Genomic DNA, 25,577 nt, shown 5'->3' on the forward strand with positions numbered 1-25,577 from the left:
ACAAAATGCACCAACAACAGGCTCGATAAATAAATTGGCTCCGGTTCAGAAAATGAAATCATTTTTCAGAAACTGTTACTGGAAGGAGAGTGAAGCCTCCCTGCCTCCCTCTCCGTCTCTGTTGTGTTGCGGTGGTTCGATACTTCGGTGATATTGCTCTTTCTGTTTTTTACAGGTGGTGCTGAAGATTATCAAGCACTACCAGGAAGAGGGCCAGGGCAGTGAGGTGGTTCAGGGCGTCCTGCTGGGCCTGGTAGTCGACGACCGGCTGGAGATCACCAACTGCTTCCCCTTTCCCCAGCACACTGAGGATGATGCAGACTTCGATGAAGGTAACTGAGAGTGGGCTCCCCTTTCTCTTTATTGTATTGATCCTCTCCCGCAGCTGAAAAAATGTACACACCCACACACATAATATAACATCACAACAGAGATGGAAATGAATATCTGTGAAGTCCAAAATCCCAGCAAAACATGCCTTTAAGAGTCCGGAGTGATGGGGTATAAATAATAATAAATATTTGAATGGTTTGATAACATGAAGGCTTTGGTATTTGCTTTTTCTCACATTTTGAAACTCTCTGAAGATTGCTTTTTTTGTCATTTAGTGTCATGATTAATTGAAAATTTTGGAACACATTTTTAATTAGAACTGGATACCTGAATACCAAATGGCACTGAAAATATCAAGTTAAATCATTTTTGTGAAGAATGTGTGTTGTTTTGTTGGTTGGTATTATGTAATATATATTTGACAGGTGGACTGAAAAGTCAGTTTCAGACAGTGCGTCAAAATGATTGACTGGAAAACAATACGAGTATGAACAGAGGGTCCTTTAATGCCATCCAGAACTGGTTCTTGAAATACAGCAAAACTGTGACTCAGAACAAATGTTATCTTGACAGGAAGCAATATAATGCTAACTTGTGTGTTAGCTCTGATGATGTGGTTTTGAGAGATTCGCTGGGGGTCACCATTCTCAACCCACCAAAAGTTCTACAATCATTAAAGCAGCAATAAACTATTGAGGCTAGGAGCCAAAGTACAATCGCATCAAGACGTCATTGAATGTCTGTTGTGTTGTGTAGCTTCAAGCAGTCAACAGAACATCCTTGCTTTTTTTTTTAAGAGGTGTGTGTGCGTGAAAGATGTCTCCAGGCATAGTGTTAAGGACAATGCCGACTTTTAACTAAGCTAACTAGGTGCTGGGTGTCCTACACTGTCAGTGCCAGGGTTGATGTGTGGGGGCAGTGGTACAGGGGTGGAATGGCTCCTGTGTTTGGCTTTCAGGTGGGCGGTGTGAACGTGCATGGGGTTTGATTTAGTCTTCATCTGCACTTGCACGCGGCGCCTTTCCCCTCCTGCCTCCCGTCAGCATTCATATCAAAGGATGCCATGTCCTCTGACCTCAGCCTTCCCTCTGTCAGGCCATGTTGTTACCTGATCCTTGTTAGCACAACAAAATCCGCCACAAGTCAGGCTGAAGGATGGGTAGGTGAGCAGATGCAGGGAATGAAGGAAAGGGAGAAAATCCTGCTCTAACAGGCTTCCACTGCTAACGAGCAACTGTCAAAATTTCTGCAAGAGACATAAGCGCCAATGGTGGCTGAAGGTTGTTAGTGGCAGGAACAGCTCACTGTAAGCGTGTGTGTGGGAGTCTGTGTTGGTGAGTGTCATGGCTTGTTGTACTGTTGACTTTTGATGCATTGGATTTTCCTTCTGTCACTCTCTTAGTTAACAAGGTTTCAGTGAGAAGTGCTTTGCCACGAACCATTGGTAAAAATGCACAGAGCTACAACAAAAGTCCTCTCAAGGTGACAGACTTCAGGTTTTCTGTCACCACAAAACCAAATTCCAAACGGAAATGTGTTGCTAGTCAATCACGTTGTGCATGATGTTTGTTGTCGAAATTATTATGGATTGAGAACAGTACAGCATAAAGGAGACAACTCTGTAAACTGCTGAATGCCTCTGTCTCTCCTCACAAAGTGTGTTTGTGCTACACACAATTTCATCTACTAAATCACAGCAATGGGAAGAGAGTAAGAGAGGCAAAACATGAAAAATGGATTTTATGCCTGTACATTTGGTCATTTTGTTTTCATACTTCAGCCTAAATTGTCTACCCACGCTCACAGCTGACCAGCCAGACCACTCGTCTCTCTCTCTCTCTCTCTCTCTCTCTCTCTCTCTCTCTCTCTCTCTCTCTCTCTCGTCTACCCTAATTGTTAGTGTTTTCATCTGTGCTGATATTGGGGCGGGTTGCTTCGACCTACTGCAGATGCACAGCACACAGAACAACAGATTTTGTTGCAGTGTTGGAATTGCACTTTGAAACAATGGCGTCTCTGTGGAGGATCTGTGAACTTAATGTTGGAGACATTGAGATTCTTCTAAAGTTCCAGAGCTTAACTGTGCCATGATGATGCCATGCATATCTAATCGGTTAATAAATCAATTCACATTTTATTTATTACCTCAAAACCACATGCTTCCAAGACACCGTCTACTGGCACATCAATAATGACAAACAATGGGCAGTGACACTCTGTGTGCTCATAGAGGAATGCAGTTCTCAGTGAAATACTGCAGAACAGCAATATCAGGGTCAGTGTCATCTGCCTAAATCCTGTATTTTCAACAGAGCTAGCTGGCTGTAAGTATTTGGCAGTAAAACAGCTTATTGCCTCAAACCAGGAGTAGTTACTGTAGGAGCCAGTGTGCTTTGGAAGTCGTTGCTCCCACTAGCGTTGTTGTAACTTGTGCTGTGTCGACTGCTTCTGGGAGTAATGTTTCAATCAGCTCGCTATTATTCTGTTGTTTTTTTTTTTTCACACACGCACGCACGCACACACACACACACACACACATACAGTTACACCGCACACTCATGCCCACACTAGAGGCCCAGGAGAAAATTTGGCCAAAATCTGTTTTTGACAGTGAAAAATTCATCAAAAATTGATAAATTTGAGTTTGGCTGGATCTGTGTTTTTTGTATCACTGTAGTCCTATCTCTGACTATTATATTGACTTTCCAATACATATCAGTTAATTAGATAAAGCTCGAGATTTAGGTGTAGAAAGACTGCAGAGCTGCAGGCGCTCTATTCACCTCCAATCAGGGACCCTGAGCACGTTTGGTTTCCAAGGTCTGCATGTGTGGGTATCTGTCTCTGCTGTGTGTTTGCCTGCACCAGTATTGTCTGTGTGTATGTACCTGACTGCCTGCTAGAGGCCCCTCAGATCAGAATTACTTCTCCAATCTATCTATGAAAGAAAGATGGACAGGATTGGCAGGGACGTGACATTGTGTGTTTTATGTGTGTGCCCGTGTGTGTTTGAGTGAAAGCAAGTCTGTGTGTGTGTGTGTGTGTGTGTGTGTGTGTGTGTGTGTGTGAGAGCGCTATGCTCCTTTTTCATCAACAGGTGCCAGTGTGGAGCTATACTAGCAGGACAGTGCATGGCAGGAAATGTGACCAATATGAGTGAGAAAAAGGTAGAGAAAGAGAGTAATCGAGTGAGCACAGCAGAATCAGCCTCAGATAGAAGGAAAAAAAAAAAAAAGAAAAACCTTGGCTGAACCCCAACCCTCCTATCGCCCATGTCCTTGCATACACTGTCCTTGTATCATTGGCAAAATATATGGAGAGATGTGTAGAATTGCAGTTAGCTATTCTCTAGGCATTTTGCGCAATAGGCACACAAGTAGCATTTTAATAACGTGCTTTGGCCCTCCTCTTTTGTTGTGATACCAGCAATAATATAAAGAGCTGTCCTGAGTAGCCTCAGACTTGTGGACCCCACTGTCGAGAGTTTATTAAAGACAAACAAGAAATTTACATCAGATCTTGCAAGGTAGTAATTGTGACCCTCATCATCTCTTACAGATACACACACGTAAAAAAAAAACTTTTCAGCATTCTTTTATGATGCCTTTGTGTGAGCGTGTTGCTCGTATTGCTGATTCCACTGAGAATCAACATCTTACTCTGCAGCTTTCAGCTCATTGTTTCACAGTGCCAGCCCATATGGTGGCCTCCCCATGGCTCTTGCCAACCTCTGCACTCTGTCAACACGTAGTGTAAGTTTATTGAAAATGTCACTGCACTTCAAGTTTTGACAGTGTGTGGGCGTTTACTTTTTCTTGTTTCATCTGTGCATGCTCTGCCATGCACCTGTCTATTCTTATACAGGTTTACAAAGATTTGTTTTCAATTTTTTATACTCTCACCAACTGCTATCATAAAAAACAAAAAGTGTGGGCAGCTGCTTCCATCTTACATGCTCATGCAAATAGATTGCACACTGCACAGAGTTCATTGCCCATTTCCAAATAGCAGCGAAATGATGTACGTGAAGTAAGTGGCTGGAAAGAAGAGGCCAGATATTTTTCATTGGAGGTGATGCACTCTGACCAAAATGTTAAGGAAAGTACAAAAACAAGTCAAAAGGTAAATTGTTAGAGCTCATGATGTTAGAAACTGTTTCTTTAATAGGTGATAAAACAATGCAGTGAATCACAAAACTGTTTCTGTTTTATATGCAATTAAATCTTGTTAGATCTGACTTGAAAGTGGGTGGACAGTAAAAAAAAAAAAAAAAAAATCATTAATATCAGTTAATTAAACATTTGAATTGTGTCTCAGTGCAATTCAAGACTTAAAAAGCCTGTTTGACTTGTAAGGAGGGATTGTATCACACTAACTGTTGCTCAGTACCAATTTTGGGAAGAAGGTTTGATATTCAAGCCTTGTCACTTGTATTCAGCAGCAGGAGGAAGAGGTATCCTAAAGGTAGAACAAAATTAGCCTGTTCTTTTTTTTTTCTTCCTTTCACCCTCTAATACCTCTCCCTCTTTTCCCCTCCTTTTTTTCTCTAACTCTCTCTAACTCTAAGGTAAAAGAGCTGCCTCCACCCTTCTCCTCCACCATCTCCCATCTCCCATCTTCCTTCTCAGCAATCACTGACGCAGCTTCCTTGCTTTACTTCTTTTCACCATCCTTTCTTTTATCATCCTCTTCCCTCGTTCTCTTCCGCATTGTTGTTACCTACCCCCTCTACCCTCCTTCCGTCTGTGCCACAACCATAGGAGGATTAATTAAGCAATATACTGTTGGAAAGAGAAATTATGTAAGTACCCAACCAATGTCCTGGTGGTAATTATGTCCAGGGAATGAAGCGTTCATTTTATAAGAATTATGTACTTAAATAGCCAGGAAAGGGTTTGTGTTTTTGTGAAGAGAGCAGTGCATCAATGACAGCCCAAGAAAATTGGACATTTGAAGTTATGACTTTGTCTCTGCTTTGAGGGAATACCTGCACCACAATGAAGGTAACTACTACACTAACAATATATTTTTTTAAATGTCCTTGATATTTAGACAAAAAAGGCTTTTGAGGCAGTTGTTATATTGTTCAGATAAATTTAAAATAATCTCCCATGCATGTTTTCTAATGAGATATTGACTTCATATAAAATATGTACATATTAATTATCATATGCATGTGTATGTACATATGTGTGTGGGTTTTTTCCCCTTGAAACTAGTCTTTTTTTTTTTTTTTTTTTTCAACTGCACAGCACTTCCTTCTGGCTATCCGCCTGCCCCATGCCAAGCCACTAGCTTTCTGCCCAGCACAGGTGGTAGGGGCTGCCAGGCCCCCTGTCTGGGCTCATGTATTGCTTCAGATTGGCCCAGAGAATGGGAACAGTTGTCACACTGGTGAAACAAACAAGTTTTAAGGGTGCTTGGTTTGCGATGTGTTCTGATTCAATAATTAGAGTTTTTTTTTTTTTTGCGGCCAGGCCTCTTAGACAATGCATGACGGTCTTTTCTTAGCCAAGGAGCATTTCATTTGGACATTTGACATGACAAGATATAACAAGGTTGTTGCTTCTACACCCCCAACAAGACAGTTAATTAAAAAGAGAACAGAAAGTTACTCTTGATGTATAAACAACCTGTAGTCATTAACAAAGTTGATTTTGCTGATTGGCATCTTTTCAGTTTGTTATTTGTTGTTTATGTCACTCCTGCTGCCACTATTGGAATTATCCAGCAAAGCAATTAGCCACACAACTTCAGATTGAAGTGAATATAGTTGGGCTGTAAGATAAAGACTGCCTCCCTGCAAGGGAAACCTGGCTGGTGAGACTAAAGCCCTAAAAGGAACTGAACGAATAGAGCCAGTCTTTTCTAAAATTTGCCATCATTCACACATTTAGGGATATCTAACACTGAAAAGGTACTAGACTCACAAAAAGTATGTTTGAATGTAAAGTCTGTTGAACCGTGACACCTGGATTCTTGAAACTGTCTAAGGCCCTTGAAATGGCTCCATTTAAAGACCTCAGGTTAGTTATATCTGTCCAGTTGCGGTAAAACCTTTACGTTCTTCCGCATTACTGATAGTATGTCTTCCTTGCAAACAATATAAAACAGCCTTTGCAGGAAAACATGAATATGACACAGTTGCTCTCAATTAGCATAAATAACACCTTGGAAGAAAAATCAGTCTTCACTTCTCACAACCCATAAAGTCTTTCTGTTCTTGGTTTAGGGTCATTTTATTTTTTAACCACCACTTTTGCTTGTAGAATACGTCTAGTTGAAAAGATACTCTTAGGTTGTCAGGTAACATGCGCTGTGTGATCTCTACCGGTTTCTTTCTTTAATTCAAGACTGGACATTACTCATTACGAGGCATGTTAAGGCTCATCAGCATCCAGCCATGTTTCAGCTTCTGTACTTTGACATTAATACCAGGGTTTGTTGGTCCACTCTCTCTGAACAGTACACCTCTCTCAAAGCTAATATTTGGACTTATCAAACACTGGTGTGACTAATAACGTTAATCACGGCCGCATTCCATTTCTAGGAGTTCCAGGTCTGAGGCCCCGCAATTACGTGTGCTGGCTCGCTGGTATGGTGTAGTGGAACCTGAAAGGAACAGAGCACTCGTTAATGTTATTAGTTACACCTGTGCTTGTCCTGCTGTGACAAGTCAAAATGTCTGCTTTGAGAAAGGTCTGTACCTCCTGTGCCTCTGCCTGCCAAAAGACTCCAAAACATAATAAATCCACTGAAATGTTTAACAGTTTGTGGAGTGTTTCTTAGTTTGTTTTTAGTTTGTTTGCCCCCCCCCTCTCTTTTTTTGCCAGCCATACATTTTGTGATTGTGAGTTTTGTTCCATCACTCTGCAGCACTTTTCTCCAAAAAGCCTAGCTGCTTCATCAAAGTGTGGTGTAGCATACTGAAGGCAAGGTTGCTTTCTGATGGTACTACAATGTGGATCCTGTTAGTGCATACAATATTATACTATGTGGGTGTACACTGGCTGAAAATGTAAAAATGTATTCGGTTACGTGCTATGTCCTTCTAAAATGCTGACTCACTCTAAATTGATATAACACTGAACAAACAATTGTTGTGGCTATCTAATATCAGAATCAGATTTCTCTACAGTACTATACTGACCACATGGTCAGTATAGTACTGTAGATGTTACTATGAATGTGGTTCAGAGGCTGAAGCCAATGACACAAACTTAAAAAAATAAAAGTATTTTCTTTTAAATCAGATGTGGTGCAATAAATACCTTTTCAGCTGAAAGAAACGACTGCTCTTCAAAGGGTCAGCTGGATCAAACTAAAATGTTTGACAGTAGTGAGTGTTAGGGAGGTGAAGCCACCTCCTCACAGCATTCACGGACGAAATTACACCTCAAATGAGGTGAGTATCTATTCGACATAGTGATTCTCATACTGGTTTGTGCGTTGGCTGATCTATTCAATGAAAGCAAATGATTAAATTCTGTGATTTACCACCAAGCTTAATGAAAACAGGCATGCCTAAATTACTGTTACACCTCCCCTTGTCATTCGTGGTGTGCTCTTAAAGACAAATAATAAGCATAACCTTTCTATGTTAGAAAACAAAAGCAATTTTCTGGCTAGAAAGGTCACTTCATGACCATGGAATAAATTCTAAAATTGATATTAAACAATTGTATAACCTTCAGTAAATATTGCCTCAAATAGAACTAGTTAATCACAGCCTCCCCTTAGTCTTTCAGTGAGTGTTCATGTTGTAATAGTGATAGAGGAATAAACAGCAACTGGTGGAAGGAATTCTTATTTCGTGGTGTGGAAATCTCCTCTGCTGTGACTGTGTCTGGCAGGAGAGCTGGAGCACCTGCTTCAGATTCTTTTGGCACTTCTCCATCCATCATTGTCCATCCAATGGTCCTTGACACCTCCACTGAATATTCTACATCTCTTGAGATTGTAGTGGATCCCAGTCTCCTTGCCTTCCCTTCATCCTCCTTCCCTTCATTTTCGTCTGGCCCCCTTTGGTCTGCAGATGTTTTTATTATTTATAAGCTAGCTACCTTGCTCTTCCAAGAAACCAGATTTGAAATGGACTCAAAGCCAGACTGAACTAAAGTATATTTGATCAAGACTATCCATGCAGTTGTTTTGCTGCATGGATAGTTTAAAGGTGCTCATCAGTGTTATGTTGGAAACCAATGTTTGTTTAAGCTTTGACAGAAATGTGTTTGCTTTTAATGATTTGGTACTACGCAATAAAAAAAAGACAAATTTGTCTTTCTGAAATTGTTTTTCAGAAGTAGGGCACCTACATCATAAGGCTTGATTAATGCACACCTGCAGAGGGGATTTTCTTTCTCTTACCCCCAAGTGACTACGCTGAATTTCTCTCTCGATTAACAGAAAAGTGATCACATAAAACCCCTAAATGAATTGTATTCTCAAAGCACAACCAAGGTTTGCTGCAGTCCCTAATGAGTTAAGATCGTACACAAGACATACAGCACAGGGTGAGACATGAAATTGTATGCAGTTAAAATATTTTCCAACCGTTTTCTCCAGAATGTTTTGCTAAAAAAAAAAAAAAAACAATAATGAAAGTAGTTAGCTACAGAGAGATCATGCTGAAAAGTGTCCACTGGAGGGGATGTTTGTAAAAACAAATTAAAAAAATCTTAATCTTCTTAAACCAAAAGCAAAGAAATGGAAGTGAAAACACAAACAGAACTAATTAAGGCCAATTACATCAGCATTTTCCTCTGGTAGGGTCTGCAAGGTTAGTCCTCGGTTTTGGGAGCTTTAATTGTCGTCTGTGGCAGACATTTTCACGGTGGGTTAATTGAAGTCAGGGGGATTAAAATGCCTCTGCCAAGATCTCTCTGTTCCTCGCTGTAAATACACTATTCAGTATGCAGTGAGATGTGTGTGTGTGTGTTTTATAAAAAAAGTTGGCTCTCTCCTGTTCTGATAAGGTCTTCCACGGGGTTAGCCCTTCAATAGATCACTCTACCTGCCCCAAATGGGAAATTGATTTCCTCCGTTTTTCTTGCTCTCCCTCAGTGAGGCTAATTAGAAATCACTTGGCAACCCACCTTTTAAGGGAAATATATAAACACTAAAGATATTATGTGCACTGTTATGTATTTGGATTTGGGGGGCACCTTTCCCAAGCTCTAAAAGATTCTCATTCATTGTCTTTTGCTCCTTGTCCCCAGTCTCTCACCTTTCCTCTCTCCCCCTCAGTGTCTCTCTCTCGCTGTATTGTAGATCTGAGACTGGCTGTTAGTAGCGAGCTGGAGCAGTATCTGCTTTTGAATGCTCATCCGGCATTATAAATCAAGAGTGTGGGTCCCCCGGGTGCCGTCACCATTGCCATCAGTTCCACTGTTTTATTCATCTGCTCCTTTGTCTCATCACGATTCTGCCCCACATTAAATTTTGTGTGTGTGGAGGTGGGGTCAGAATGCATTACTGCAGACTGCTGCTAATCCAGGTGGGCTGTAGGGAGTAGGAGGAGGGTAAAAGGTAAGGACAGAAGGATGTGACAAGGATGAGAGAAATGGAGAAAAAGGCTGAGGATGGCAAGAGAAGAGGGAAGGGACGTTTGAGGTGGTGATGGGGGGGTAGTTATCAGGGAAAATGAGAAAGGAGAACCAGGATAAGATAGACAGCACAAGTAAACAGCTGTGAGAGAGAAGCTGGGGCAAATGGGCAAACAAATAGTCAGTAAAAGGTGGAGCAAGATTGTGAGGAAGAAGAAGAAGAATGGCGATGATGAGTACCTGAGAGGGGCAGTGAAAGGAGGGAGGGTTGGAAGCCATTTTCAAGACTAGTAGTGATTAAAATGTAGGACTGAACAAATAAGTGCCACTGTGGCAGACCACTAATAGGAGACCAGTGTAGTAAGGGATTCATTTTTCCTTTTATAGTGGAAATTGAGTTTCTTTAGACTTTTTATCAAGAAAACAGATTTACTAATAAAGTTGCGCCACTGTTACCCACAGTGACCTCACATTGTGTATGCACAAAACAAACGGCAGTTTTACCTGTAAAAAACCCGAACGCCTGAAATACCCCCTCCCACTTTGCTACTCCGTTGAGCTGTGTTAATCACCAATGGTCCTGCGTTTACTCACATGAGTCTGGCGGTTGTAAAGTTGTTTTTTTGAACAAAGGTAAGGCCACCTAGGATATGGATGAGACAAATGATGCGCTGCAATTAATTGCCCCAGTGGTAGATACTGAGGCCTGTATGAGAGAGGCTAAAGGACCTACATCTGTGAATAATTGCAATGATTTGAGCTGCTGCACCTGTGAATTTAGCCAGTGGGGAGATGAGGGATAACTGATGGTGTTCAAGGAGAAGACATTGGCTTTAATAAGAATGATTAAAAACAACAAAGTCATTTGTTAAAAATATGTTTTTAAGTGAAGGATTTTGAGTTGTTTTGGTGGACCACATTGGCACGTTTATACAATTTTTGTGTTTCATGCATTTGCCATTTATGAAATGTAAAATTGCCTTTACAGAGTTTTTTTTATGGAGTAAATATGATGGCTCATACATTTCAACAGGCCACAGAAGTATGGTACCCTCCATTATTATACACTTTTCTTCCTACCTGATGTGAGCATACAGGCTGCTAAAGTAAAGTTGACAAGGAGATCAAATGAGAATTCCTTTTCCTCCCGTTCAAAAAGACAGACTAGGATATGCACACATGTATGCAAACAAATACACACACAGTATTTTCCCTGCTACATCATGTCCCCATTCCTACTGTAAAAACAAAGCCCCGTGACAAGCGGCGCTGTCAAATGTGCATATGGTGAACTCGTCAGTGTGTTATGCACACAAAGCAGCTGATTCGCTGTGCCCTCACCCTCTCCCGTGCATTAGCTCATCACTGAGGGTGTTTGCGTGCCTGTTTGCGGCCCAGCGTGTGTGTTTGTATGTGCATGCACGTGGAAGGGAGACAGATCTCCACAGGGCTTGCTTAACTAAGATTAATTGCACCTAATCCAGTGTGCCAGGTGGAACATGGACCACGGTGGGTGCACTCACACACACACACGGACGTACTCACAAATAGGCACACACATCCCATTATAGCCTCGCTGCTGAAAATTAGCCTCGTGCCTCTCCTGACACCTTGGACTAGACCACAACTCGATACCACCATTTACTTCCCGACAACTGGCACATTTATCACTGCACCCTCCTTCCGACAGATGAACGCGTGGACGGACAAAATGCCATGACAGGAGGACTAGCTATCTGCTCTCTCACATCAGCAGCAGCTGACCTTGACAATATGTAGGAAAAAAAAGTGTTTGTCCTCTTTTCTCTTTAAAGGAGGAGAAGGAAAGAATGTGACTGAACTTAGTGTCTTTGACAGGGTTCTCCAAGATACGTCTGTAGGAACATGCGCTGTGAGGCACATGTGAGTCGGGAAGGGAAGTGAGATAAGGTTAGCAATATGCTTACTGAGCAAGGTGATGTTAATAAATCTCTACATAAATTAACAGTCATGAATTTCAATTAATTTGTTATTTTAGTCATCTGCATAGCAGGGTACCCTTGAGAAATGCTGATTGACAGTGCCATTAAAGTGGTGTCAATATGCCGGAAATGATGGTTTGAAACTGGAGTATGCTTGTGAAACAACTGAGGTGTCTTATTTTGACAGGGAACTTTAGCTAAAGGTTTGCTTCATTCAAGCCTAACTTAACAAGCAAAACTCATTTTCTCCTCTTTACCTAGCTTTTTCAACCAACAGTCATTTTTTAGCTATTTTCAGTATTTTCAGCTTTCTTCTAGCTTACACTAGATTCTTAAGGAACGACACATACCATTAAGGGCATTTTTTTGTTTTTATAGGGTTTTTTTGTTTTCAAATTGTTGTGATACTTAATATCTTTCCATGTATCCTCAGGGTTAACGTACGCTTGGTAGGGAATCACTGCTCTGCACCTTAATAGAAACTGCCTCTTAACATGGGTGGTTCTGTTTCCTGGTCTTAATTTTGTTTTGTCACAGTTCTTAAGGGAGAGGGGGATTTAGTGTGAGGGTTTGTGTGTATGGTTATTTTTCCATCTTTTTTAATCTTGGTTTGTCTTTAATATCAGCTGCAGTAAGTGGTGCCTGGAAGCCTGCTCTGTACCTGTGGAGAAACAGCTGCTTAGTCAGCCCTTTCTTACAAACCAGCTATACCTGTGTGTGTGTGTGCGTGTGTATGTGTGTGTGTGTGTGTGTGTGTGTATGTATTCATGTATATGCGAGTCTCTCTTGGTGGCTGGAAGCAAAAAATTGTTGTTTTTTAAGAGAGACGAAGAAAGTGAGATTGAGAACAAATAAAAGAATCAATCCAAGGTTTATGTAGGAAGCACTTAGGAGCTCACTCAAGGGCAATGTCAGACAGCTCAAGGCCTAATTGGCATATTGTATTGTGCCAGTGGGACAAAAGAAGCACAACTTAACGAATGATACTTAGACAAAATCTGTCAACTTGTTGAAGGTTTTGTCCTCAGTGGCTTTTCATGAAGGAAACAGCATTTTAAGACATTTTCATCCATGCCTTTTTCACGTTAAGGGTTCTATTTTAACAGTCCAAAGTGCATGGTCTAAAGTGCATGGCACAAGTCCGTTCAGGGTGTGTCCATATCACTTTTGCGATTCTAATGCCAGAAAAAAGGTCACTGCACCAGGTGCATGGCTCAAAAGTTTTGTACTTCACCTCTTAATTATTCATGAGAGTAGTTTGGGCGTAACATGCAATAAAACAAATCAGAGTGTCATCTCCCATTTCCTTTAAAAGCCAGCCATATTGGCACCATGGCACATTGCTATCATAATGACGCAGTGTTTCTCACAGAATTACATTCTAATTGTGGCAAGTTCATTACATGTTGTAACTGGCCAATGAGCCCAGTCCAGACATACGCACACACAGCACAGTCTGTGTGACCTTAGGGGCTGAGCAAATCAACACGGTGACCACAGTTCTACAGTGAAGCAGCGGAACAAAACACAACATTTTATATTATGAGAAGTGTAAATAAACCTTCATTATCAAACTCTGGTGGTATAAATTTAGTCCAGGTGATGAATGGGAAACACCGTGGAGCCTCATTTATGTCCCAAGAGACGTCCATGACGCATGACAACGTTATTGAACAAACATTATGCCACAAAGAATGCTCCGATCTTCCGAGGCTGTACTGTAATGTTCCACCTGACCTATCCAAACAAACTTATTTTCTGCACACTCTGCTTGTGCGTAACAGACAGAGTGAACACATGTCTTTCACCCGCCTATGTAGGCACATATTACTATCTTGATCATGCACCCTTAAAACAACAGTGAAATAATGCACGGTTGACCTCAGGCCAGGTTTTTATTGGTCAATCGCTTTCCGCTGCCTCAAGATACCAATACGCCAACAATGCGCCTGACCACACCTCATATTAAGGCCAACACACCCATGGGAGCTCAGATAGGCGCAAGTATATTTGCTCTTTAAACAACATGAGCGCTGGACGGGAAAATGACAATTGTGTCGGTCTGAAAATGGCAAAGATACTTGCTTAGTGTCGGGTATAAGATCAAGCAGTTAGTCTCTGTTACACACAGGCAGTGTGGGGTGGACTCGAGTGGGAAAGGATACAGACAACATTGTGTATCTTGAGAATGTGGCTGTAAGTAGAATGTAGAGAAAGTATTTCTTCTCAGTCGCACACCTATTTAAATGTCTCACCTCAAGGGTGCAGGGCACAGAGAACTGTGTACATTTGATGGTGTCAGATCTTAAGTGTTCTTGAGAATAACTTAGCATCCTTTTTTTTCTAGTCATTGTGGAAGTATCATTTTCACTTTCTAGCCTGATTACATTCCAGTCCATGAAGACTCAGCTTTGCCCTCAAGAATGAATTATATACACCTAAATGTACAGGGCATCAAGGACACGCTGTGTCTTTGGGAACCGAGAACTCAGAATACTTTTGATTTGAAATGATGAACAGACTCAGAAGAGTTAGAAAAGCACGTTATTATCATCAGGTATTCTTTGTCCCTGTTTAGGGAATCCAGAGGAGTAGCAAGGTTAAAGGAGGGAGGGTAAATAGGAAAAGCAGTGGTAGAACAACAAGGCAGAACAGGCGGGTAGTCACAAGGCCTTCAAACATCGAAATTCACTTTGTATGTAATGTTTTGTTTGGTCATACGTGGGGTAAATTCAAGCCATCTGTATTTAAAGAAGCTTAACAGGATTGCCACAGTCTTTTAAAGACTGAAATAAATGTGTAAACAGTGATGGTGAGAACCACTCTCTATTTTTACCTTACAAAACAGCTTGGGGTTTGTGTGGAGCAGTAAATGAATGTCAGAATAGAGTGCAGAGTAAAAGTATGTTGTCAGCTGTGTTGAATGAATGGGTCAGGAGTGTGGACTCATTAAATTAGACCTGGTGTGCCGTGTCCTGCGGGTAAGATGAAAAAAAACAGAGAAGCCGTGGAACTACCTTCTCCACTGAACAAAACACTCAAAGAATGAGGCGTCTTTAAGTTATAAAGCACCTAAACATTAGTTTTGTTTTTCTCTCGGCTCTGAAGCAGTTATGAAATGCCAAGATGAGCATGCTTTGTTGCCACCACTGAGCACCACAGGCAGTATATGAGGAGTTAGTCATTTAGAGCATCCAGCAAAACTAGCAGCCCCATCAATCATTCAAAATGACTGTTTTCTGTGTGTGTCTTTTCAGTTTCAACTTTGAGAGGATATTGATGGGTCATCAAAAAGTTAGAATGTATTTTTTTTTTATACACCGGGTAAGTAGGCACGAAAGCACCAAACCCCACTGCTGCTCTTTGGAGTGCAGTTCAATTGCAGCTGAATATTTTAGTTCTAAAAGTAAGCTTAGTGGAGTTTTTTTCTTCACAATTTCTCATAAACTGTCTTTGATCAATGGTCCATCTAAAGCTCATCATTTTACCTTCATTGTGAGTAAGAGAGGGAAAGTCTTCGACAAAGTGTAATCAGGTTATTTTTTGATAGAGGGCTGATTGGCTCATCTAACCTCAATTTAAACTATTCAGAATTTCTATTCACCAACCTCAGGAAGTAGGGGAGGGCAATGGAGGGTAAAGGAAATGGAGCTCACAAAGTTTCAGGCATTTGACACCATTTTATTCTATTATTCATCTGCTCAACTTGACATTAGTGGATATAAACTAAAGCAAGTGCATGTGTGTGAATGTGTCTGTCTAGTGTGTGTGTGTGTGTGTGTGTGTGTGTGTGTATGTGTATGTAAAACCACAACAGACTTTTCAGGCAAGGCCCCGTCAGCCTGTCAAGGTGGTGATTAGAATGTGTTGTGACACACAGATACGTGCATCCTCGCATTCCCAGACACATACACACTAACACACATCTCGCTGCCTGTGCTGAGATGTTGTGGCCTGCAGCAGCATGCAAGGTCTGATGCAGTTCACCTCTTGTGTCATTGAGTATTAAGAGTATGGACTATCTGTCTGGTTCATTGCGAAGACACGCACACACATACACACTGGTAGTGCCTTGTTGATTATGACTCTTAACATTACTGCCCATGGTGTGGAGTTTAGCTCCCAGCTGATAAATACCTCCACTCCACCATACATAACACACACTCTCGCTTTAGATGTACAGCATGCAGTACACGGCAACCTTAGGCTTCAAACATCTCACGCACTCTCTTTTCAGCGCGTTTTCCACACATTTAAGCACACCCACCCGCTCATGCACAAAAACACATTGCAGCTTCCACACATTTTGTGCTCTCGTTCAGCATCACGTCCTGTTCTCTTCCTCATTTTCTGTTTCCCTAACCGAACTCATGCTTTCACACATACTCTTTTAAACACACATTCATTTTGTCTCAGTCTTACGCACGCACACCATCCCCTCTCTTCTCCCTCTCTCACATACAATCAAGTGGTGCTAAGGGAATGGGCAGACTCATTCCCTGTCTGGCCCCGGGACCCAGATTGATTGATAGGGGAGGCGGCAGGGCAGTAGAAGTGAGTGAGGAATAGCAAGCGGTGGCGCACGCTCCCCCTCCGTGCCTTGATGATATTGTTAAATTGGCTATTCTCTGGCTAATGCTGTCGTTATGTCCACAGAATATTACCATCTGTCTCGAAAATCCAACAGTGGGGAGCAAGAAGTCCCATTTTTGTCCTTTTTGAACAGAGAATATAGACGCCTTCTAAAATAGCTTGTCATACAGGGACCTACATTTTTTCTAGGATGGTTGAGTCTTTCCTGAGCAGGATCCAGACATCAAAGATATTGTTGTAATTACATGATGAAACATGTCTATGACCTGTGGTGGCTGCTAATATCGTTTTACAAAGAGAGAGAGAAGGAAAAGCACAGATCTGTTGTAAACTGGTACCTCACCTCCAACTCTGATTTGCTTGAGGTGCAGAACAACGTCCGTCTTCATACTGACAAATATTTGCTAGTATATTTTATTTTCATCGGGATCATCAATGTGAGGAACATTTGTCAACGTGTACACTGTGTTAGACATGTCTGCGCTGCCCTGCCAACAGCTGGAGCATTCGAGTCTGTAAGAGTGGCTCCATTGAAGCTTTCAGTGAAGTACTTTGCTTAAGGTCACCTCCACCTCAGTGGTAGCTGAAAGAACAGAAAACATTATTCATTCATGTACCACTATTCAGATTACCCTAATCAGAACACATGCAGCTACATTCTCATCACACGCCTCCGTTTCTCCATCTTTGAGTACAAAAGCTTTTCTTCTCTCTCTCCTTGTCATGTTTGAATCTTTGATTCTGGAGGTCATCCGATGGTTCTAGCTTCTTAATTTTACTATTAAAAATACATGAAACATTTTTTGTTTTGTTGTTTTTTGCCAGTTTAAATTTGTCATTACTTTAGATGATTTCATGATTAATTGCTTGAAATGACACCACACATGAGAGCTCTCCACATCTTCAGAGGCTTTACTACTTCACTCTACCATGGAGTATACACACACATTCAAACACCAATGTCTTGTGGCCACACAATTTGTTCCGCAATTTTTTTTTTTTTTTTTTCAACTGTAGTTCTTGGTTTATGAACAAACAAGGTAGTGATCCTGTGGCATTTACTAGGCTCTGTGCTCTGTATGAAATCTGTGGTGTATGAGCTGACTGGCCTGCCACTGACCTGTTGTCTCACTCAGCCATCTGAATCTCAGTTTAGATATCAGGCAGCATGTCAGGTGGTTGTCTCCATGTGTCTTCTATCTATTTCGTTCTGACCTGGGTACAGCGCGTTGTAGTTTGTTTGTAAGACCGCCTGTCTGCTCGAGTCTCTAGTGGAAGCTGAGTGTCATCCAGATGGGTAGGATACAAGGCAGTCTCCTCACAGCCTTCAGAACATATTCAGTCCCCTTCTGTTATTTCTGTACATGTTTAAGCTTTAAAGACAACTCCCTACCTACAGTATTAAAGTCTATATGCAAAGTCTTCTTGACACTTGCTTTTAAAGTAGTAATCCCATGCAAAAAAATTGGTATCACTTTTAATATGTGTGTTTGTGTGTGTGTGTGTGTGTGTGTATATGTATGTATATATATATATATATAATATATTATATATCTATATATATAACTATATATAATATATATATATAATATATATATATATAATGTGTGTGTGTGTGTGTATATGGAAATTGGAAATTCAAGTAACGTGTGAGAGTTTACCATATTGATGTATTTGGCTGTTTCCCTAACAAATTAGAGAACGATTTGTGAGGAGCTACATGTTGCTGTTCTTGAAGAATGATCTTTTCCTTTCTGCTAATAATTCCCATCTCTGTGTGCATGCTCCTCTGGGTCTTGGTCACTTGTTTGCTCTCGGCTGCTCAGTTGACCTACCAGCTCTGGGGAAACACTGCGGCATCCCATGTTCTTAGATTTACTTTTGAGCCAACTCTGAGCTTTTGATATTCTCAGCACTTCAGAAATGATTGCATAACCTTCCCCAGATCCATGCCTTTTCACAGTTAAGTCTTTGAATGCTACACAAAGATTCAGAGTGAAACCAGTTATAAAGAAGTCTCAAGGACATTGAGAAGAATTTGGAGATGGCTTAAAAAATATCACGAATCTAAACTTCAACATCAGATGAAGTCGTTGACTCTGAGTCTTCTTGAATGCCCCGTAGATCAGGAGGTTAATAGAAAAGCAAGGCAAGTGATTGCGAGTTGTGCAAACTGTCACTTACTAGGGCATTGCTGTGTTAACTGATACTACAGCCTCAGTATCTGTTCTCATAATAAAAAACAAAATGCCTCTAGATAATAATAAAATGGATTAGAATTTATATAGGAATTATGATAACATTGCCACACTTTGAAATGGGAGTTAACAGAATTAAAGTCATTGTATCTACTTTGGTCGACACAGAGTGAAGCGAAGATGCAGAGATAAGTTTCTATGCAGGCAAACACCCCACACAGATCTAATCTATTTTGTTAGTAATAATATGCGATTGGGCTAAAAAGGAAAGTCATAATTTTATAAAAGACACTGATGTGACACTGCACATAAAGACGTTGTCTACGCATTAAGATTGCAGAGAACTGACAGGAGAGTTGAGGATTGTATAAGACAGGAGGGATAGCTTCTTGGTTTTCCTGCCTCTGTTGTCAATCCCACAGGCTTCAGCTTTCACTTTAGAGACAGATCACTTTGTGCACAATTTGCCCACTAATGATAGGGTGTCGGGGCAGGTATACGCATCAGTGGCACCTGAGCGGTAAGTACCCATACTGATTGGCATAGAAGTGCAGAGGCAGATATAGTAGTTAGGTGGCAGGCTGCCTTCCCTCTCCATTCAGCTCTGTGTGTCTTGGAGTCTGCTGCTAGCCAGCCCCTGGGCAGAGCCACTCTCCAACAGACTATCCCTCAGTCTGTCACAAACACTCTCTTCTTTCCTCTTTTTTGCTTCCTCTCTTACTTGTCTCTCCCACCCCGTGTTTTAATTCTCACCTACTTCTCATTCGTCACTATAGACTTACAAAAAAGACGCTTGAATCTTCTCCCACCTGCTACCCCGACCAGCTAATTTTTCTCTGTGAAATATATTATACACATATCTCTCCTGTGGGTGTGCTACTGCACTTAAGAATGACTGCTAAGATACACACACTCACACACACAGCGCCAGACACCACCTGACACATCCTCCTCCTGTGGTTTGTCACAGAATTGCTGCACGATCTGCTATCTCTCTTCCCCCTCATATCCCACCCTATCTCCCTCAGTTCCTCTCTTTCCATCCTCCTCCTCCCCCCCTGTATTCTCCCGTCCATCTACTTCGCTTGCTTTTGTCTCACAGACCACGTCAATCATTAAAGAAAAGGCTAGATTAAAAGTGTAGATTGGTACGCAGTCCAGCCCTGCAGGACGGGCTGTGAATAGGGTCACTCAGCCTGTCGGTGCCCATCGAGTGCTCCAATCCAGATGTTGTTAAAATTCACTGAGATTTTATTGTCAGGAGGAAGAGACGCCTCAGCAAAACCCCTCCAGGAGTTGAATGTTTAATTGTGGGCAGACCATTGCCAATTCTTTATTGATTTTGTGTGTATTTTGTACACCCGAGACGTGGAATGAATGACATAGATGGAAAAGTGTGTGTGTGTGTTGTGTGACAGAGGTTGGTTACAAATTACGTAAGTTTATACAGTTAAATCAGAAAGTATCGTTTGCTTTGCTTCAGACTTTGCCGAACCCCAAATTGCAGCTCTGACTCTTTTTGTGTGTGCGACATGAACTCTGTTAGGTCAGATGCCTAAAGTGACCAGCTGCAATGTTAATGTATTTTGACTTAAGTCACTCCCTGCTTTACATAACATCACCACCAGGGGTCGAATTCAGGCCGTTAGAAAGAAGCCAAAAGAGAAATGTCGTCCTTGTAATAAGGTGAAATTCCTTTTTTTTCATTCTCCTCCCTTTTCTTTCTGTTCCTGTTCCTGTTCTCCTCTCCACCCTTTCTCTCTTTTACTTATTAGTTCCCTTTTATTCAATTTTCTTCTCCTATCTTTAACACCTTCTTCCTCTGTTACCTCTGTCCTCAAAGTTTCCATCTTCACTTTTTTTTCTTTTTTCCTACTCCTGCCCACCCTCCCTCTTTTCAACCTCTTCAGTTTGTTCTTGTTAACAGCCCCAGCAGGAGAAGGATGTGCTCTACAGTCTGGGGTCTAGGGGGCCACAGCTGCCCAATAACACCCTGATTTATCAACCTCCCCCAGCTAGCCTGCATGGAGATGCTGTTTTGCTCGCTTGCTTTGGTTGTTACTTACCGCCGGCCAGACAGGTTGTTTGTATTCCTGGCTGCGTGTCCTTAGAATGTGTCTGGTGTAAAGAAATGGCTTTGCTCGTAATGTATCTAGCCTTCTTTCCAGTAGCTGAAGCCTGTCTGTGTATCTATCCAGCCGTTGTCTCCCGACCAGGATACATTTACTGACATAAAGAATGAGAGGGTGACTCTTGATCCCAGTTGATGTTTGTTTTAGAAATCTCCACCACAACCACTTGATAACAGAAGACGAAGCCTTTGTTTTTCTCTGTTTCAAGGAACTCCTTCATATCCTTGTTGGGTTTTGTTTTTTCATTGTGTTTCTCACATCTTCTCCCTCTCTTGCACAGACCATACACCATGTCCAGTTCCAGATGGAGACCAGATATTCACAGATCCAAAAAAACAAAACAAAAAAAACAAGCTGATTTCAATTGATTTCATTCTAAATTTAATTTTTTTCTCTCTCTCCCTCTCTGTCCCTCACGTCTCTCTCTATTCCCCCCTCTCTCCGCCTCTAGTCCAGTACCAGATGGAGATGATGCGTTCTCTGCGTCACGTCAACATTGACCATCTGCATGTGGGCTGGTACCAGTCCACCTTCTATGGCTCCTTTGTCAGCCGAGCGCTGCTTGACTCCCAGTTCAGCTACCAGCACGCCATTGAAGAGTCAGTTGTGCTCATCTATGGTGAGTAGATCTACAGAGATGACTGTGTAAAGACTAGGTTTTGATTATATATTTCTTGTCATGTAATCTACCATCTACTATATTACAACCAAATCAATTAAAGGGGCAGTTTACCACACAAGGTATCTACTACACAGAAGAGTCTGTGTGGGACCTGTGGCATCAGATTAAAGAACAAGGTTGGGCTAGCACCATTAGGTTAAAAGTAGTCTATTATTCCATTAGTGTTACGCTCTTCTAGACGTCCCGTGGTTTGCAATCAAATTAAATGCATAACAAACTGGAATTACCACTTTGTGGTTGTACGCTTTCGCCAAACAGTCAAGTTGGCACTTACATCCATGTCTGCCCAGATGTAAAATATCATCACTTCGTCATTTTATCTGATCAGACATTAGTGTGAAATTTTGCTACGATTTGCATAGGAATTCTGGAGTTAGGGCTAAAAATGTGTTTTGTGAGGTCACAGTATCATTGATCTTTCACCACCAAATTCTAATCAGCTCATCCTTGAGTCATCGTGAACATTTGTGACAATTTTGAGGAAATTCCCTCTAGGTGTCACTGAGATATAACATTCACAATGCTGAGGCATAATAATTGAAATTAGATTTAAAAGAACGACTAATTTTGTTTGTAACACCAAGCTGTGTTACAAGATAAAAAAAAGCAATACCAAGTTTCTATTCATTATTAAATGATATTTAAAAATGGTTTTATGGTAAGCGCCTTTATCTCATTGGTTATTTAAAATGTAAACATTAAAATGCTCATTAAGTGTGTTTGAATAACCAAGGCTGGTTCAACGGACGGTCACTCCTGGGAATGGTCACATGGGGGTCTCGTTCTTCGCCAGTCTGCTGCCATCACTATCAGGAAATGTTTAATTGAGTAAGCTGTAAAGAAACACGTATGCAGAGAGCAGATCCACTGCCGTATTGAGTTGATTGCAACCATTTATGGTTCATATTCATTTAGGTTTCAACCATGTTCAAACAATCACAAGTCAAATTTGGTGTCTTTAGACAATATGTGCCCAAGAATAGGACGGCCACTGAGAAGTGTTCAGATGTGGGTCACATTCAGAGTCTCAGCAGTAAATCAGTGTGACACATGTAGGAAAAGATGAGTTTAGCTTGGCACAAATGTTTAAAAAATGATGGTTAGATTTAGATTTACGTTGCAGGATATTTCTACATTGACATCAACTACATATCAAATAAACGGAGGAGCTTGAAGAATATTTAGAAATGTTTATAAAGATGTTTTCTTTATAAATAGTACATTATATTGTACAAATTTAGATTTAATCAACCTGCTATCACATGACATCAGTGCGTGCACAGGCGATGTAGAGGTATTTCCCATCAATCCTTGCCGAGACAGGAGCAGGAGGGAAAATAAGGCAGGACTAACAAGGTAGCTGGTAGCAACTAACATATAACTAATGTACATCATGTGCCTGCACCTGCTTCACAGTAAAAACCATTGAGAGCTTCCCATAATTATTGCACCACAACTGCCATCCCAGATGGCTTACAGTCATCTTTCAAATGACAGCAATATTAAAACCTATATGACAGCACATTAAAACCTGTCACTATAAAAGGGTCTGCATTTAACCCCTCAGTGTCTAACCAAATGATAATTCAAGTCCCTTGAATGGGATAAGTGGTCTCAGACTTTTGGGCCCCACTGTACGTGGTGTCAAAATGGGAGTCGCACAATCTAAGGATATACAGTCAAATATTGACATGTGGAAACGCCAGATAGTATGAGGACAATATTTTCTGCCTGTATAGCAAATTTTATAATGTGCTAAGTTTACCTCCCTCTCTTTTATGAACTGAAAAATAAGAGTAAAATACAACCAGGGTGTTAAAAAAAACAAAACAACTTACGATGAAATCACTATATCTCCTTAAATCAGTTTAGTGTTTATCCACTCACTTCAAGTCAAGAGAGAAGCAGCAACTGCAAATGTCATTTTAATAAATGATGAAAATGGCTGTGAATTTCATCAATGTTTCAGTGCCGGTGAGTTTAAAGGAACTCCTCCCTGTTCTCTTCTGTCCCCTCTCTACTCAGATTCTACAAATCTGTGATAGACAAAGATTAATTTTAACCACCTGACACATGAACCCCCCCGATCTAGTCCTGCCAGCCGGCAGGCCACTCAGGCAGCCAGTCGGTCAGTCAGTCAGCCCTCTTTCTTTGTAAACGAGGTCTCCTGTTAATGTCAATCAATAATGCAGGGCTTAATGGATCAAAGCACCTCAAAGGAATTGACATTATCTCTGTTTAAAGTCAAAGGGAAAGAAAATTGATTCATTTTTTGTTCTTAGTCATTAGCTCAGTGGTCATTTTATGCCAATGGATGAATCGATCAAATGGCCAACCGGCAAGTTAATAGCATCCGCCCAGTGACAGCTCAGAGTTAGAGCAGGTTGTCAAAGCAATTGGTTGAATGTGTTCACCATGGGGCGTCGAGTGGCGCAGTGGGTCTAAGCAGGCGCCCCATATGTAGAGGCTACAGTCCTCGCTGCAGCCGCCCCTGGTTCGAATCCCGCATTGGACGGCCCTTTACTGCATGTCATTCCCCCTCTCTCTGCCTCCCCATTTCCTGTCTCTCTCTACTGTGCTATCAAATAAAGGCATAAAAAGCCCCAAAAAAATATACTTAAATGTGTTCACCATGACAGCAGTTTTCTAACAGGAGGTGAACAGGTGAAGATCACAGAGCTGACCTGCAAACAGCTCTGTGCAGGTCCACAGCTTTTAAGGCAGGCACATGTAATACGACCGATCAGGTACAGAACATCATTAGAAGTGATACTATACTCCTGTTGGTAAATGCCATACAGAACTCAATAATCTGTTTGATTGTCTGAGGACGTGTCGATATTCTCTTTTTGAAGTTGGAACATAATTGTTTTAGTAAATTGATCACAATTCTTAAAACTGACTTTGGATATCGGTTCAGTGGAGAACGGCCGGCACGAATTGTCAATTGTTAATTCTGTTTGGGATTTTCTGTTCTGTAGGCAAATGGCTTCTCAGAGTGGGCTGTTGGGAAGGGAATAAGTCTTGAGTAAAATTTCTGGTCGACTGTAGTTTAGTGGCTGTCAGCCTGTCCAGTCTGAGCCAATATTCCCACTTTCTCTCTGTAGCGAGAAGCAGAAAAGCATATGAAATTGAATTGGATGACAGAACAATTTCTCAGAGTTGGTCTAGGTACTTTTACCTTTTTCAACTGTTACTTTTACACGACTCTCCAGTTTATTAATTTATTTTTAAAAATAATATTAATGAAAAGAAAACTTGCTGTGCAAATGTCATTTTACAATGCACTGACCAGTAGCTCCTCCACTCCCTTCCTTCGTCCTCAGACTTGTAAGTCTGTTCAGAAATGGATGTTTTCCATCTGTAAAATGGACAGAGTATGATTTCAATTAAATAAAAAACCAACTAGAGACTAATGTGCGATGGGATCACACATTAACACGTTAATATTCCGATCCGACTGATTACTGAGTAGTTATTACAACATTATTACATGAGTAGTTAGTTCTCATTGGTCGCACCACACCCATCCTCGATCGCAGCCTTCATTTTAACCTCAGATACACACCTGTAAAGTTTAATTACTGTATCTTGCACAGTTGCAACGCTATTGTGGAAACAAAAGAGACATATAAACACCTGCCAAAGTCTTCAAAACCTCCGCTGTGTTTGTTCCTGCTACAGTATGTGTCTCAAGGACCACATTTTACCATGAAGACACACACGCACACACACACACGCACACACACACACGTGATGTAGCTCCTCTCCAGGCAGCACCTTTTCACAGTAATTTTTGTTTTTACTTGTTTTCAGGGGGACCCTTGTGATTTTCAGATCAGTTAGATTTCTTTTGTGTTTGTAAATACTAACCTAACACCTCTGATAGGCGTAAAAATGAAGAAAAAAAAAACACACCATGAGACAAAGACTCTTAATTTCAGGATACCGCTTTCATTTTTAGAACAATGTGCAGTCTGAATTAGAGACAATATTGTCATTTTGGCTCATGGTGTTGAGTCATACACACACACACACACACACACACACACACACACACACACACACACACACCGCTGTATTCTGTAAATGGAAAACCAGTCATTTATCAAGTCATGTTGTCATGTGATGCC

At 41.2% G+C, this 25,577-nt stretch overlaps 1 protein-coding gene across 1 annotated transcript in view; it reads left to right on the forward strand.

Moving 5' to 3' along the window:
• Positions 1-25,577, forward strand: part of eif3h (eukaryotic translation initiation factor 3 subunit H) — a 54,842-nt gene that overhangs the window by 8,026 nt on the left and 21,239 nt on the right. The window contains exons 2-3 of the mRNA XM_022753623.1: positions 176-332; positions 21,214-21,382. Coding sequence (XP_022609344.1) covers positions 176-332; positions 21,214-21,382 — 326 coding nt within the window. The remainder of the gene's footprint in view (positions 1-175; positions 333-21,213; positions 21,383-25,577) is intronic.

Source organism: Seriola dumerili, unplaced genomic scaffold (genome assembly GCF_002260705.1).
Source record: "Seriola dumerili isolate Sdu_G_001 unplaced genomic scaffold, Sdu_1.0 BDQW01000191.1, whole genome shotgun sequence".
NCBI lineage: Eukaryota > Metazoa > Chordata > Actinopteri > Carangiformes > Carangidae > Seriola > Seriola dumerili.